The sequence below is a fragment of the Colossoma macropomum genome, unplaced genomic scaffold (genome assembly GCF_904425465.1).
Source record: "Colossoma macropomum unplaced genomic scaffold, Colossoma_macropomum, whole genome shotgun sequence".
NCBI classification, from domain to species: Eukaryota; Metazoa; Chordata; class Actinopteri; order Characiformes; family Serrasalmidae; genus Colossoma; species Colossoma macropomum.
Genome location: NW_023494798.1, coordinates 16,520,661 through 16,534,653, shown reverse-complemented (window position 1 = coordinate 16,534,653; position 13,993 = coordinate 16,520,661). Strand labels below are relative to the sequence as shown.

At 40.0% G+C, this 13,993-nt stretch overlaps 1 protein-coding gene across 1 annotated transcript; it reads left to right on the top strand.

Annotated features, from left to right (window-relative positions):
• The first annotated feature begins 411 nt into the window (after positions 1 to 411).
• cry1b (cryptochrome circadian regulator 1b) lies at positions 412 to 13,193 on the top strand. Its single transcript, XM_036584944.1, has 13 exons — positions 412 to 1,236; positions 5,088 to 5,196; positions 5,787 to 5,929; positions 7,126 to 7,310; positions 7,414 to 7,502; positions 8,511 to 8,651; positions 8,831 to 9,142; positions 9,635 to 9,786; positions 9,937 to 10,139; positions 10,390 to 10,482; positions 10,923 to 11,024; positions 11,861 to 11,920; positions 12,117 to 13,193. The coding sequence occupies exons 1-13, from the start codon at positions 1,079 to 1,081 to the stop codon at positions 12,200 to 12,202; spliced, it is 1,833 nt and encodes a 610-aa protein (XP_036440837.1). The 5' UTR covers positions 412 to 1,078; the 3' UTR covers positions 12,203 to 13,193.
• The last annotated feature ends 800 nt before the right edge of the window (positions 13,194 to 13,993 follow it).

The following is a 13,993-nucleotide window of genomic DNA, read 5'->3' as shown; positions in this document are numbered from 1 at the left end:
CAGACTATGATCTGTCCCAACAAACACTACATGCGCCTCAGCACGGAGAAGCGCGGCCATCAAACCTCTTGCCTTAGCTCATGTGCCCATCCGGGTATTCCTCCTCTGTCCAATCAGATTGCAGAACCGACCAACACGCCTAAATAAGCCTGCATGCATGCCTCCTTTTATTTCCCTATACGCGCATAAGAGTTGTAATAAGTGACTTAAACATCTTCTTCATCACATCACATAAAACCAATATTAGCTCTATTGGCTAATCAAACCTCATTTAACAGTGTTTTATGTCATGTATTTTGACAGCACAACATCCACACCATGAAAACGTGACTGTACGTTACGTATACGAGTAATCCTGACCAATCAGCTTGGGCGAGTCGGTGGTGTGGGCGGAGCTAGTGACGAGCTGAATTAACGCTGACATTCACAAAAGGGCAACCGAGAGCGATCGGGAGGGTTAGAGCCGGAGCCCAGTCTGACGAACCGAGCCAAAACACTGAATTCGGGTCGAATTTCGACGGTCTCTAGGTTTTTCTTACCCATGCTGGCATTTTCAGCGCTGTCTGGTTAAGATGTTTCGTTAGCTAGCTGAGCTTAACGCTAGCTGGCTAAGCAACCGTTTGTGTTTTTGGAGGAAAAGGCGAGGAGGCACCTTTCGGCTGCTTCGGGTATTTCTCTTCGCAGTTGTTTTTATTTTTTAACGTGGACTTGTCAGTTATATATTCCAGTTTCAAAGAAGAAACTCCTTTACCAGCACCCGCGGTTTTGGTCGGTTTTGGTCTATTAAAGCTGTTAAAGTATCTACCGTATGTAAGCAGTGTCTGCGAAGTTGCTCTGGATGATTCAGCTCACAGACGCGCCGAGAACAGCTGCCAGCGTCAGCAACGTCAACATGGGAAAAGTTTTTCTGGAGCAAGGTTAAATTAAACTGTCGAAGCGAGCGCACTTGTTTTGACTGCTTAAAACTTTGAATCTGACGCGACGCTCGCTGGTGAATCGTCTTACGACTGGTCGGGAGTGTTATTGATATCACAGCCGGCCAACTGCAGCCCCGGAGGGAGGGCGATATCGGGGAGTAATGGTGGTTAACACGGTCCACTGGTTCAGGAAGGGTTTGCGGCTGCACGATAACCCCTCACTCCGTGACTCCATAGCGGGGGCGGACACTCTGCGCTGTGTGTACATACTGGACCCCTGGTTTGCAGGCTCGTCAAACGTTGGGATCAATAGATGGAGGTAAGTAAGTTGGCATTGGCGACTTCGGCCTCGGTGCGCAGCACGTGCTCTGCTCCGCAGAACCAGAGAAGAGACTGGAAAAGCGCAAGGCCTGTCAGAGATAGCAGTAATAAAGTGTGATAAAGTGAATTAAGACGAAATTCCAACCGAAAATAGAGCGAAGCGTGTAGTTACAGAGTAGTAACTTAGTGCACACGTGTATAAACATGTTTCAGAGTAGTCGCAGTATATATCAGTAGCTGCCTCTAGTTTAGCTGAGTTGACTCACAGGCCAGTGTTGTCTAACTACTTTTAGTAATTGTAAGTTATGTCATATAAGTAGATGTCATGTCTTGAAACCGACGCAAATTGCAATTTAAATGTCTGGAGTCTGGTCTATAGCTAAACAGTTTTCATTTTCACTACTGCTGAGCCTCTAGTCTAGCTCTACTATGAATTTGGACTGAAAGGGGAATTTCACCGATTTTCCAAAATTTATACATAATTAAATCTTTGAGATAAAAATAAAGTAATTCTGAATGATTTGATGTGAAATGTCCCATTCTAGAGAAACTTACAAGCAACCAGAATTGTTCACAGTGGTGGTGATAGGAACCAGACGTCTGAAGAAGTTTAATGCATCTAAAAGCTCCCTTACACAAAGTTATTGCATGAAATAGTTACAAATATACTGACTGAGGCCTGAGACATTGTTTTATTGGACGTTTGAGGTACGATTTCGGCCTAAATATGCGTTTTTTAAAATGCATTCATGGTGGAGCAGGACATGCAGAACATTCTGAGGCAGTATAGTCCCCCAAAAAACATATTCTTTCAGATCTTCCACTATTTTATCATCATCACCATATATAAGATACAAATAAAAACTCAGAAGACACGTGGGTTTGCTGGTGGTTTTGGATAGTAAATAAAATGCCTATATTTGTGTTGTAGACATGGCGACCCCTGGTTCCAATCACCACTACTGTAAAGAAATCTGAGTCAGTGAGTTTCTCGACAATGAACGATTTTACACCAAATCACTCTGAATGACTTTGTTTACATCTTAATGATGAAATTAAGCAGTCATTTTGAAAAACTGGTAGAATTCCCTTTTATGTTTATGCATTTGGACCTCTCTTGGGACTCTGAATAGGCTGTTTGTGTCTGTTCAATGTTGTAGCCAATTCAAAACGTCTGATCTTTCACAAATTATAGGGAATAGTATCTGAGGTTCTGTACTGATTAGTTCAGAATAATAATAATAGTGTAAACCATTAGGTACGTTAAACTAATCCACTATTACTAAACCAGTTTATTCTTTGTTGATAAGTATGTACTAATAAAGTTGTGTGAGTAAAGTCAAATTTGATCATCAAGGTTAGCCTGTCTTTAAATACATCTGTTGTACTCTTGCAGTTATTTAAGCCAAAACATAACTAATGCCTGGTCATAACATGTCATATTCAATTCATTTATGGTAAAATTACATTATTTAAGTACACCTAAATGTACTGGTACAAGCACAGGTCAAATGTGTAACAGTTGCAGAGATATGTTCCTGTTTAAGAATAGTTCCTGTCTGTAGTAATTGGAGTCTGGCTGCATGATGGGAGATCCTCATGGAAGGCCTGGCCACTTACTCCCATAGCTTGGTGATGATGTAACGTAAAGCAGCCCCACGTCTCCCGCCCTGGTGCAGGGCAGACGGAACTGGGTCAGTGTGTCAGCAGAGGCTGTTACCACATTCCCCTGTCAGACCTGACCTACTTTTCCTCCTCCTTTGAACGGTGCTGCCGCCGCTCCTCTTTTGGTAGGCGCTGTTACAAGGCAGCCGTGCTCATAAGCACCACTCCCTCAAAAGCACTGTGGGGAGCATACACACTGTACAGAGTGTCCTCTGAATTACTGTGAGTTGTCCCTTGGCACTACATTAGCACTGCTTTCAAGGTGTGCTACTGAAAAGTGCTGTACAGTTCTCCTCACAACGTGATGGATACCTTGAACTAATGTGTGAAATAGTGCTGCTGGCTTTCAAGCTTCTTGAATGTGTGGGTGTAACTGCTTTGTATAGAGTTGTAATTTAAACAGCCCTTCTGGAAAACTGACAAATACATCTTTCTGTGTAGGCTAATGAATCATCTTTGGCTTGTACATGTTACAAAATCTGTCCCAGATTACTCTCCATTTCTCTTTTTCTCTGACCCTGCTGCTTTTGTTGAAAATCTTCAAATTAAGAACTGGGCTATTTTTAAGTGCTTTTTGGTTTAAATACATAAGAACAAATATCTGTCTTGGGCATAATATGCACTTGTACACCTGAGAGTGGAAGGAAGGCCATAATAATGTTTCATACCCAGTGAGTCATAGCAAGTATGCTCTATGCCACTGTGTCTTGGCCAGGCCAGGTCAGAGTGGATCAGACGTCTGTGGAAAAGCTGCAGACAGACTGGACTGGATTCTGCCCTGCTGACCCAGTCTCGTTGTGATGTCTCTGACAGGGCAGAAGAGGTACAGCTGCAGCTCAGACAGGATTTAGTCTTTATGAGTCTAATTGTGCCTGATATCTGAGTTCAGCTAGAAGAAAATCATTCCAGGCTTTTCCAAACAATGAAGGTCACGCAGTGATGCTTTCGAAAGAAGAGTCACTGATACCAGAAATGTTTGTGATTCAATATGATTCACAGTGATTCAATGAATTACCTTCGCAGTCCTGAACATTAGAGAATAAAAAGTAAATAATAACCTTTTAAAAGTAAAGAAGGTACTTTTTAGTAATGTAAATAACTTCTGGTTGCATATCTTTTAAAGCTAATGATTACCTTGCTTTGGATAAGATTTATTTCTCAGATAAAGGGAGACTGTGACTCTTGGTGATGTAGTATTTGCTTGCTATGGCATTGATTCCGTTAATGCCTTAAACTGCCGGCTTACTATTCAGTTATTAATCTTAAGACTTATTATTCAGTAACTGTTATAACTATCCTTTATAACTACTGTTAAGTAAATTGTGTAGTTGGGAGACTAGAGAGTTGAAGTGGGGGTCCACATACAGGCTTTTGCAGCATAAGGTGTTAAAAATAGTCTAACCAATCCTTTAAACCCCGTGAGTCTATATCTTTTTCTAAGAAGCGCCTAAAGACTCACTTTTATTCGTAGTTGTGATCATAGGTAATGTTCTTAACTGTGTGTGTGTGTCTGTTTAATTTCTTTTTATTATTTCAACTTTTGTTTTCATTATTTTACTGTGAAGCAATTTTTAGCTCTGTCTTAGAAAAGAGCAACATAAATAACTTAATTATAATTATATAACTTAATTATTAATTATAATAACTTAAATTACTTACTTATAATTGCTGATTTTGCAGAGGCCAAGACAGAATTATTTCATTACTTTGAAGGCTTGGCTTGACAACGGAGCAAAGATATAATAACTGAGGACTTTCAATTTTGAGCTGTTTACAAAGAGCCAAAGGCAGTGGTACACATGTTACATAGGACCAGCTGTAACATGCATGCAGTTTGTACTGAAGGAGAAATTTACATTTAAGGACATTTGATTTTGGTTGTGATAGAGAATTATTGTACTATGTAGTATTTAATTTCGCTCTATACTGTGTTAAATAACATACAAAGTCAAACACTTGCTTGCTCAAGGGCTGGTGTAGTGCTGTTCTGCAGCCTTTCCACACATGAAGCACATTATAAGAATGTTTTTTAGCTAGCACATGGACATTTCTTTAATTTTATCAAACTTTTAATGATACAAAACAGTATCATGATCTGTAACAATGTCTACGACTATGGCCATAACTTAAACCTTCTATAGGGGCTGATTTTGCTGGTCTTTCTTCTTCTTTTCTGTGTTCAAGGTTTTTACTGCAGTGTCTGGAGGACCTGGATGCCAGCCTTCGCAAACTCAACTCACGCCTGTTTGTCATCAGAGGCCAGCCCACTGATGTCTTTCCCAGGCTATTTAAGGTGATTGACAGCTGTTCACCCAACCACTTGCATTATTTTTAACAGTCGAATTTTGAGAAGGTGATAGTGTTTTAAACTATGACTTCTGTAAAAACTACCTGTTTATTGACATAACATTGGCTTTAATGAGGCATGACAAACAAGACATTTGTTCACATTAGGTGTCATACTTAACAAGATCTTACAGCTGTACTGACAGAGAGGTCACCATTAGAAAGCCATTGTTGAGAAGGAAGAGAGTACGCAATGCTGTCAGACAAAACTTAAGGCATCAAAGCTGTAACATTTGATGAGACGATATTAGCAGGAAGACCCTGTGTAGACACATGCTTGTATAAATTCATGCCAATTACTCCACCAGTATAAATTAGAACAGCACTGGTTTATCAGGTGCCTGTGTTAGATCAGTCACTAGTGCCTCACTGCCTTGGCTTGTTTGTGCTCTGCATGTTTGTGCTCTGCATAAATAGCCTGGAGTTCATGATATTCCAGCGAGACTCAAGCGATTTGGTCAGTAGGAGCTGCAAGTCCTTAGTAAAGAGGTGTGGGCGGCTTCATATTTGACTCACACTTTCTCCTCTGTGCCACAGGAGTGGAAGATCACCCGTCTGTCATACGAGTATGACTCTGAACCATTTGGGAAGGAGCGGGATGCGGCCATTAAAAAGCTCGCCAGTGAAGCAGGGGTGGAGGTCACTGTCAGAATCTCCCACACACTCTACGATCTGGACAAGTAAGTGTGTGTGTGTGGATGCACACATGCAGTGCCATATGGCTTGAATCACTCACTGATTTCTGCCATTAGCTGAGCATGGAGCATGATCATGCTTGCAGAATGTGGCACAATAAGGAACAATGTACAGAACTGACATGGCTCCTGTAAAGGTGTGTATAGCATCTCAGAAAGTCACACCATTATAAAACAGTGTTTAATGCACCACACATTTGCATTAATATTGATATAATACTATATTAAAGAATGATTCAGCAAAAAAATTAATTTACACAATTTTCTACTTAGCCCATATGTAGTTGGTCAGCTCGGATATGTTTAGTGTTTAAATTTTGCTTCTTTAGTTTAGTGCTGGAGCCACAAGGCTAACATTGCTATCAAACCCTAGAAGTCAATATACACCCAAATCTTTTCCATAAATTCATCCCTGCTCATCCATATCTTCATTAAGGTCATGCAGACTTGTCAGCGTGGTTTCACAGACAGTACAGCTTACTGTGAACTATAAAACTGAACAAAATTTCAGCGAGTTGTTGAGTCGCAGAATCCGGCTTCCCTTCAACATGCACACAGGTCTCAGAGGCATATGGACGCTAAGATTAGATTTGCAATTTCTGTTGTTTCTTTTTTTACGCATATATCTTCAGTTAAAAAAATCAATCAAGATTAAGTATTATCTATAAAAAGAAACAACAGAAGGTACTCTGTAGTGTCCACATGACCTGCTTGCATGCAATGAACAGTTGGCGCAGCACTGGTTGTCAAAAGTGGCTGCCCACAGCGTTCACGTACACAGCAAAGTTTTGTTTATTTTTCTAGTTCACAGTAAGTTATACCATGTCCTAAAACACATCATCATGTCTACGCCTCAATGAAGACCTGAATGGGATATGAGTGGGTTGAGAGAAGTTTTGGGAATGTGTTTATGAAAAGGATATGGGTGTCTATTGACATCTAGTGTTTGTTAGCAATGTTAGCCTCATAGCTCCAGCGCTAAACTGATGAAGCAAAATTTAGACACCAAACATCTCTTTGCTGATGGACTACATCTGGGGTAAGTGGAAACATGTGCAACGTGTGTCATTGTTCGTCACACCACACCTTGGCTACAAAATAGTGTTGAATCCAACATTGTTGTATGATGTACTGTGTTATACACTATTTTGATGTCTCTCTCTTTCTCTCTGTGTCATTAGGATCATTGAACTGAATGGAGGGCAGTCCCCTCTCACCTATAAGCGGTTCCAAACTCTCATCAGCAAAATGGATGCTGTGGAAACGCCAGCAGAAACTATTACTGCTGAGATCATGGGCAAGTGTGCAACACCTATCAGTGATGACCATGATGAGAAGTTTGGTGTGCCCTCACTGGAGGAGCTTGGTAAGACTGCCGCCACTTCATTCTTGTACATGAAAAGCATGCACATGTATTTTCGTAGTTTGTGCAAGTGTTTGATTGCTTGATCTGTGTTGTTGTGTTGTAGGCTTTGAGACGGAGGGCCTATCATCTGCTGTGTGGCCAGGAGGAGAAACTGAGGCTCTGACTCGTTTGGAGAGACACTTGGAGAGAAAGGTGAGCAGGATCTTAGACTTGCATAACAGTAGATTTCAGGGACATTTTGAGACATTACATTATAGAAATCATTTAAGTTTTTAGTGTAAATCAAAAGAATGGGAATTGGAGTGAATTGAAATTGCTGATTGATATGATTTGCATACTTGGATAATGAATTGTATTTGTTCTTGCAATAATGATAATCAGGCAGTTGACGAGATATGAGGTCAGGTATAAATCGTTCTTTGCCTAAGCGAGGCCTGTATTTTCTTGACTTCAGAAATTCTACCAGTTCAGTTCTTATGCAGTAAACACTGAAATGCAACACAGACAAATACACATAAATCAAATGGAAGAGGGTCATTAGGCTGGCTTAATCATTCACTTGCAAGATATTCAGGTTTCTACATACTCAACGGTGGTAAATTAGGAGAAAAAGTCTTGTACGTCTTCAGTGCCCTGAGACACCGCCATGAAGTAATCCTTTTGCAATTATTTGAAAATATTCTTGTTACAATTAAAAGATTGTTTGTTTGTGTCCAGAAAAGTCTCTTCACAGTTATAGTTTCAAGTGCATGATCAGGTGTTCACCACCAATTAGAACTACAAAAGAACCAATTAAAAGAGCAGGGGCAGTACACAATTCAGGGTACATGGGTATATGTGAGCTATGTTATTTGTTTCTGTTCTTCAGTGTAGCTTTAACACAGGATTAAAGTAGTTTCCTCTTAATATATCTTTTAACTGCTAATCTGTACAGCTCCAGGCAGAGCAAGGCATTCTGATATTTTTCTGAACATTGGGGTACAGAGAGTTCTAAAGCAAGACAAACTATGAAAAGGCAGAGGGAGATGAGGAGGAAGAGAGAGTGCTAGAGAAGATAGAAGACTACAATACACTAAATGTTTTGATGCAAAACATCCACCCAATGATATTGCTTCATTTTTATAATTTGTTATATGCATGTTATCTTTGCATGTAGCTGCTTTATTTTTTCCAAATATGATTTTGATGTCTTTGTTTCAGGCATGGGTAGCTAACTTTGAGCGTCCCAGGATGAATGCAAATTCCTTACTGGCCAGCCCCACAGGCCTAAGCCCTTACCTTCGCTTTGGCTGCCTCTCCTGTAGACTCTTCTACTTCAAACTCACAGACCTCTACAGAAAGGTGAGCTGAAGAAGGGACCCGTAAGTTGAATTAGTTGTGTGAAAGACATTTAAAAAATCCGGCCAAAAGAAAGTGATGGGCTTCCATCAAAATATGACTAATCTTACCAAAGGTTAGTCTAAAGGCGTTATTTCAGTAGATGACTTCTGTGCATCTCTCCATTTCTCTGTCAATATCAGGTGAAGAAGAATAGCATTCCTCCGCTGTCCCTCTATGGCCAGCTACTGTGGCGAGAGTTTTTCTACACGGCTGCCACCAACAACCCACGCTTTGACAAAATGGAGGGCAACCCAATCTGCGTGCAGATCCCCTGGGACCGGAACCCGGAGGCATTGGCCAAATGGGCAGAGGGCAGGACGGGCTTCCCTTGGATTGATGCCATCATGACCCAGCTGAGGCAGGAGGGCTGGATCCACCACCTGGCCCGACATGCCATTGCCTGCTTCCTCACCAGAGGAGACCTGTGGATCAGTTGGGAGGAGGGCATGAAGGTAGAGAAAGCTGAATGACTTACTGATCATTATATTGGGTTTGGGTGATTTACTTATCATTAAAGGTCCTTCTTGCTGGAATTTCAAAAAATAACCATGTTATAATATTTGTTACCTGGGTGACTACAGTATTGTGCAAAACTCAGAGACCACCCTTCCTCAATTTCCAGTTGGCCATTAAGTAAAAGGTATTCATTTTTCAGGAGATATTTCTAAGAAATATTAGGTAAAAGATACTAAGGATCATGAGCAGAAAATGTAGCCAACTTTTCAAGACTGAACTTTGAAGGTGTGGAAAAATACCCTGCAGATTTCTTTAAAAAACTGAAAGTAAGCCTCCTGAAAAGAATGAAAGCTATAAAAAAAGGCAAAAGGTGGACACACTAAATGCCGAAGCTTCTAATAGTTGCCGAAGCTTCTGTGTAATTTTCTGTTAAATATATGTTTACATTTTTTTTACATGAGTAATAATTTTGTGTGTCTGTTTTCCAGGTGTTTGAGGAGCTGTTGCTGGATGCAGATTGGAGTGTGAATGCAGGCAGCTGGATGTGGCTTTCCTGCAGTTCATTTTTCCAGCAGTTCTTCCACTGCTACTGCCCAGTGGGTTTTGGCCGCCGCACTGACCCTAATGGAGATTATATACGGTAGCACCTCTTTACCATCGTTACCACTTAACTGGTGTTTAACTTTTACTTCAGAGCAGTTATATTTAACACCGAGCACTTTGCTCTAGCTGAACATTTAAAGCAAGATGTTAATATTCATATTTAACTTTTTCTTTTTTTTTTTTACAGTCGGTATTTGCCCATTCTGAGGGGTTTTCCTGCCAAATACATTTATGATCCCTGGAATGCACCAGAGGGTGTGCAGAAGCTTGCTAAGTGCATCATAGGGGTGCACTACCCCAAGCCCATGGTCAACCATGCTGAGGCCAGCAGAATAAACATTGAGCGCATGAAACAGATCTACCAGCAGCTGTCCTGCTACAGGGGTCTTGGTAAGCATCAGGCATACAGATGTAGAAGACCTGTTTAGTCATATTGCATTTAATGTTTAACAATTAAAGTTAGTGTGTTGGTCAGAGCCATAGTAACTGATTATCTTTAGGAAATAACCTTTATTGTTTGTCTTTATAAATGTGCATAAAAACACATAAAAAATCACAAGATCTCTTAAGAAAATGCTTAACAAGTGTCTAGTATTCCAATATCAATCTTCTGTTAATTTCTAACCCTCCTGTATCTCAGGGCTTCTGGCCACTGTGCCGTCCAACTCTGGTGGTAATGGCGATGGTGCAGGAGCAGGCTCTGGAGACAGCGCACAGGAGAGCAGTGCTGCAGGTACTTTAACTGCTCATTCACTGACTAATGCTGGCCATTTACTAGTTATAACTGAGCTCCCACTGAGGAAACAGCTGATGACTCAGGGAGCTGAATGATGTCACCCAGAGGAGTTATAAAATAAGAGACTACTAGAACATTCAGTTACAGTGAAACAGACTTAAGTTTGAGTTCAGATTGTGGTTGACCTGTGACCGGCAAGGTTCATTATGAGTACCTTCTTCTTTCACCCTCAAAAATTAAATCTGAAACCACCATAGCTGCTCAGACAGACTTACTGCTCTTGGCTGCTCTTTCCTTATTCTGTGGTCATGAAGCATGAATGGCATGTAGTGTTAATGAGGAAGCCAGACATATTGCTGCCTTGCTAAAAGGAGCTTCTTTTGCTATTTGAATTGCTTAGAATCTTTACTGATTAAGCGTTTTTTTCTGTCTACCAGTGCACTTAACCCCAGCCAACCCTCGAGAAGATTTGTCAGCAAGCACCTTCTCTTGTTCCCATAGTGACCAACAACATGGCATTATTGTCCAGCCACAGAATAGTGAGTATTGAGCCTGCTCTGTACAGTTGCAGAGTATGATAAGAGACTGATTTTGCAAAGTTGAGTTCTTGTTGAACTGCATTCCATAGCAAAAGGGAAATTATTGTAGCGACAATGGAATTGTAGTAGATGTCATATCAGGACTTCATGTTTTTAATTTTTTTTTCCATTGAAAACAATGTTTATATATTATTTATATCGTGTGAACATGGAAACAGAAAAGGTCCAAAATGACTTGTGACATTACACTATCCTCTTTTTTATCAGGCCCTCTAGTGGCCATTCTCCCGTCAGAATGGAAATAGACTCAGATATTTTTAATTAATATAATCAAATAAAATATTTTTTCTTTGTAACTCTATCACATCAAATAGGACACTGTTGGTGCTGTGTGTGTGTTGTGAAATAACTTTGTGTTAAGCTGCTAGCGAGCAACAGGGGTGAAAAGAGAGATGAGAACCCGTTATGTGATAACAGTTCACATCTCTCCACAAAGACATTCAAGCCGAGATAATAAGATGAAAGGGACAGCACGGCTGTGGCTTTTTTATCAGAAAATATTTACAATTGCCACAGTAGCATTTAAACATGACAAAAACACTGTTATAAATATTGACATGCTTGCCAACTTATGAAGTTGCAAAACCAGTTTACTTCTAGTTGTAAATCCATCAGTGTATTTACATTGAACTATATTCCATCAATGATACTGAAGGGAAAAAATGCACAGTTCAGCAGTACAGGCAGAAAATGCATTGTATGGCTACTCTGGGGAAAAAAGAGTAAAAAAAATGTGGGTCTCTGTTTGAATGAATGATCTTTCTCTCCTCTTCAAGGTTTTTCAGGAACTGGCAGAGTTGGGTCTCACAGGCAAGATTCAAAGCAGACACTGCGAGGTGAGCCAAGCACTCCATAATGCTCATACCAAACAAGATTGAATATTAGTAACACATACCATGTTTTGCATATTTGAAGTGGAAATGCAACTGTAACATATGAATTACCTCAACTGTTATTATTGTTGTTGTTAATGTTGTTGTTGTTGTAATAATTATGTTTGCTTGTTTATTCATTTGTTTAAAAAATTCCCAGGACGAGGAACGGTCCCTATGAAGCGACACAATGAAGAGCCAGCATCAAGCAGTGGATGCAAGATTCAGAGACAGAACAGCAACTAGCCACACTTACAAGGATGTTTCTTTGCCAGGACAGATATGTCTCTCCTCAGGCCAGCGATGGGACATGTTCCAAATGATAGGTGTTCCCTAAAACTACCTTTAGATGTTAGTTACCTGCTCACATCTTTTCCACTTTGAGGTCTCTCCTCTATGCTAGGCCATAGTGCAGTTCCCCATGTAGTGCTTATGTAGGTTAATGCTTTGAACCCTGTTCATAAGCTGTGCGGTGGGGCATACTATATGTATTTACAGCTCTGTAAGTATGTACAGCATTTAATTTGTGTTTGTTTAAATGTTTGTGTACTGTTCACCCACTCATGTCAGCATTCATGCTCTCCAGACTGCATGCATATTTGTCTCCTTTTGATACGCAAATCAGTGTGTCTTGCATACATGGTCTTCTTTCATGTTGCTGTATCCGCCCCCCATTTTTGAGATTCTGTTTTGCAGCGAGCGCAGTATATATAGCACAATGAGAAATGACTCAAAATTTTAACTGGAAAAAGCAAACAGTGCCAAGTCAGCTGCGTAACATTCATATCACATTTCGTTACAATGCCATAATGTAGAAATGGCAAAATGAATTGCAGGCAATTTGATGTGCTCACATTGAATTTTTCAAACTGAATGCTGAAATTTTGACCAGCGTTTTATGCACTGATTACGATCAGATCTGGTCAAGTGACTAAAGTGACCCCACTCCTTATTTTTGTATAAAGCAGAGATGGTTATTATATCAAAGAAGTGCATGGCTTGAAAGTCCATTTTAGTCTGATTTTGTACAACTACAGGGACAATACAGCCTGCTATGTATATATGCGTGTACTGTAAGTACTTCAGTCAGCATACCTCTGTATATATAACTTTTTTCTTGCTTAGTTACAGACTTACTGTTATTTTTTTATATGAAAAGCGATACCAGTTTGTTTTTGAATTATTGGTATGTGCTCTTTATAAATCTCCATTAAATCATAAACATTAGACATGTTGATTAGCGACTGTGGTGCTCTTTATTTAACACTTTGCTCTAAATGTTCAAACCAACCATACTTTCTTAAAACCCACTCATGCAGTTTTCACCAAGATTCTGATATTTACCAATGTTTTTTCATATGGGATTTGTTCTGGGTAAGAACAGAATCTACACACACTCAAGAGCACAAAGGTGCGAACTTATGTGGCTTAAGTTCTTACATCATGAATCTGATGTAGACTTTTTCTTAGGACCTTTCTCAAGAACAAATTCAAGAAAAAACTTAGGAAGATATTGGTAAAGGAGTCTGTTTGCTTTACATGTTTTAAATAATAGATACTAGGAGTTGACCATAAATTCATAAACTGGTGTTACCTTTGAACAAACTAGAATGGCTTAAGTGATTAGATACAGCTTTCTCCTGCCATTGGTTATTAATCAGAAACTACCCTCTAAGAACCTTTGTGATTCAAGATAACTGTCATGAGCAGTCTTTACTTACAGAGTGTTCACTAGAGAGCAAATCTTTTGTGAAAGTTGTGCTTGAGACATCACAAATGTGATGTTTATACTCTGTGCAAAAGTATCCCAGCATCAAATTGTCCAACATTTCTTCTGAAATCAAGTTATTAATATCGAATTTGTCGCCCCTTTGATAACAGTCTCTCCTCCTTTGGGAAAGCTTTACATTAGATACAGGAACGTTGCTGTAGCTGATTCTGTTGAGCTTTGGTGAGGTCAGGCACTGATAATAGGTGATTAAGTCATGGTGCTCAAATTCATTTCAAAGGTGTTATTCAGAGGTGTGTCTTTATTCC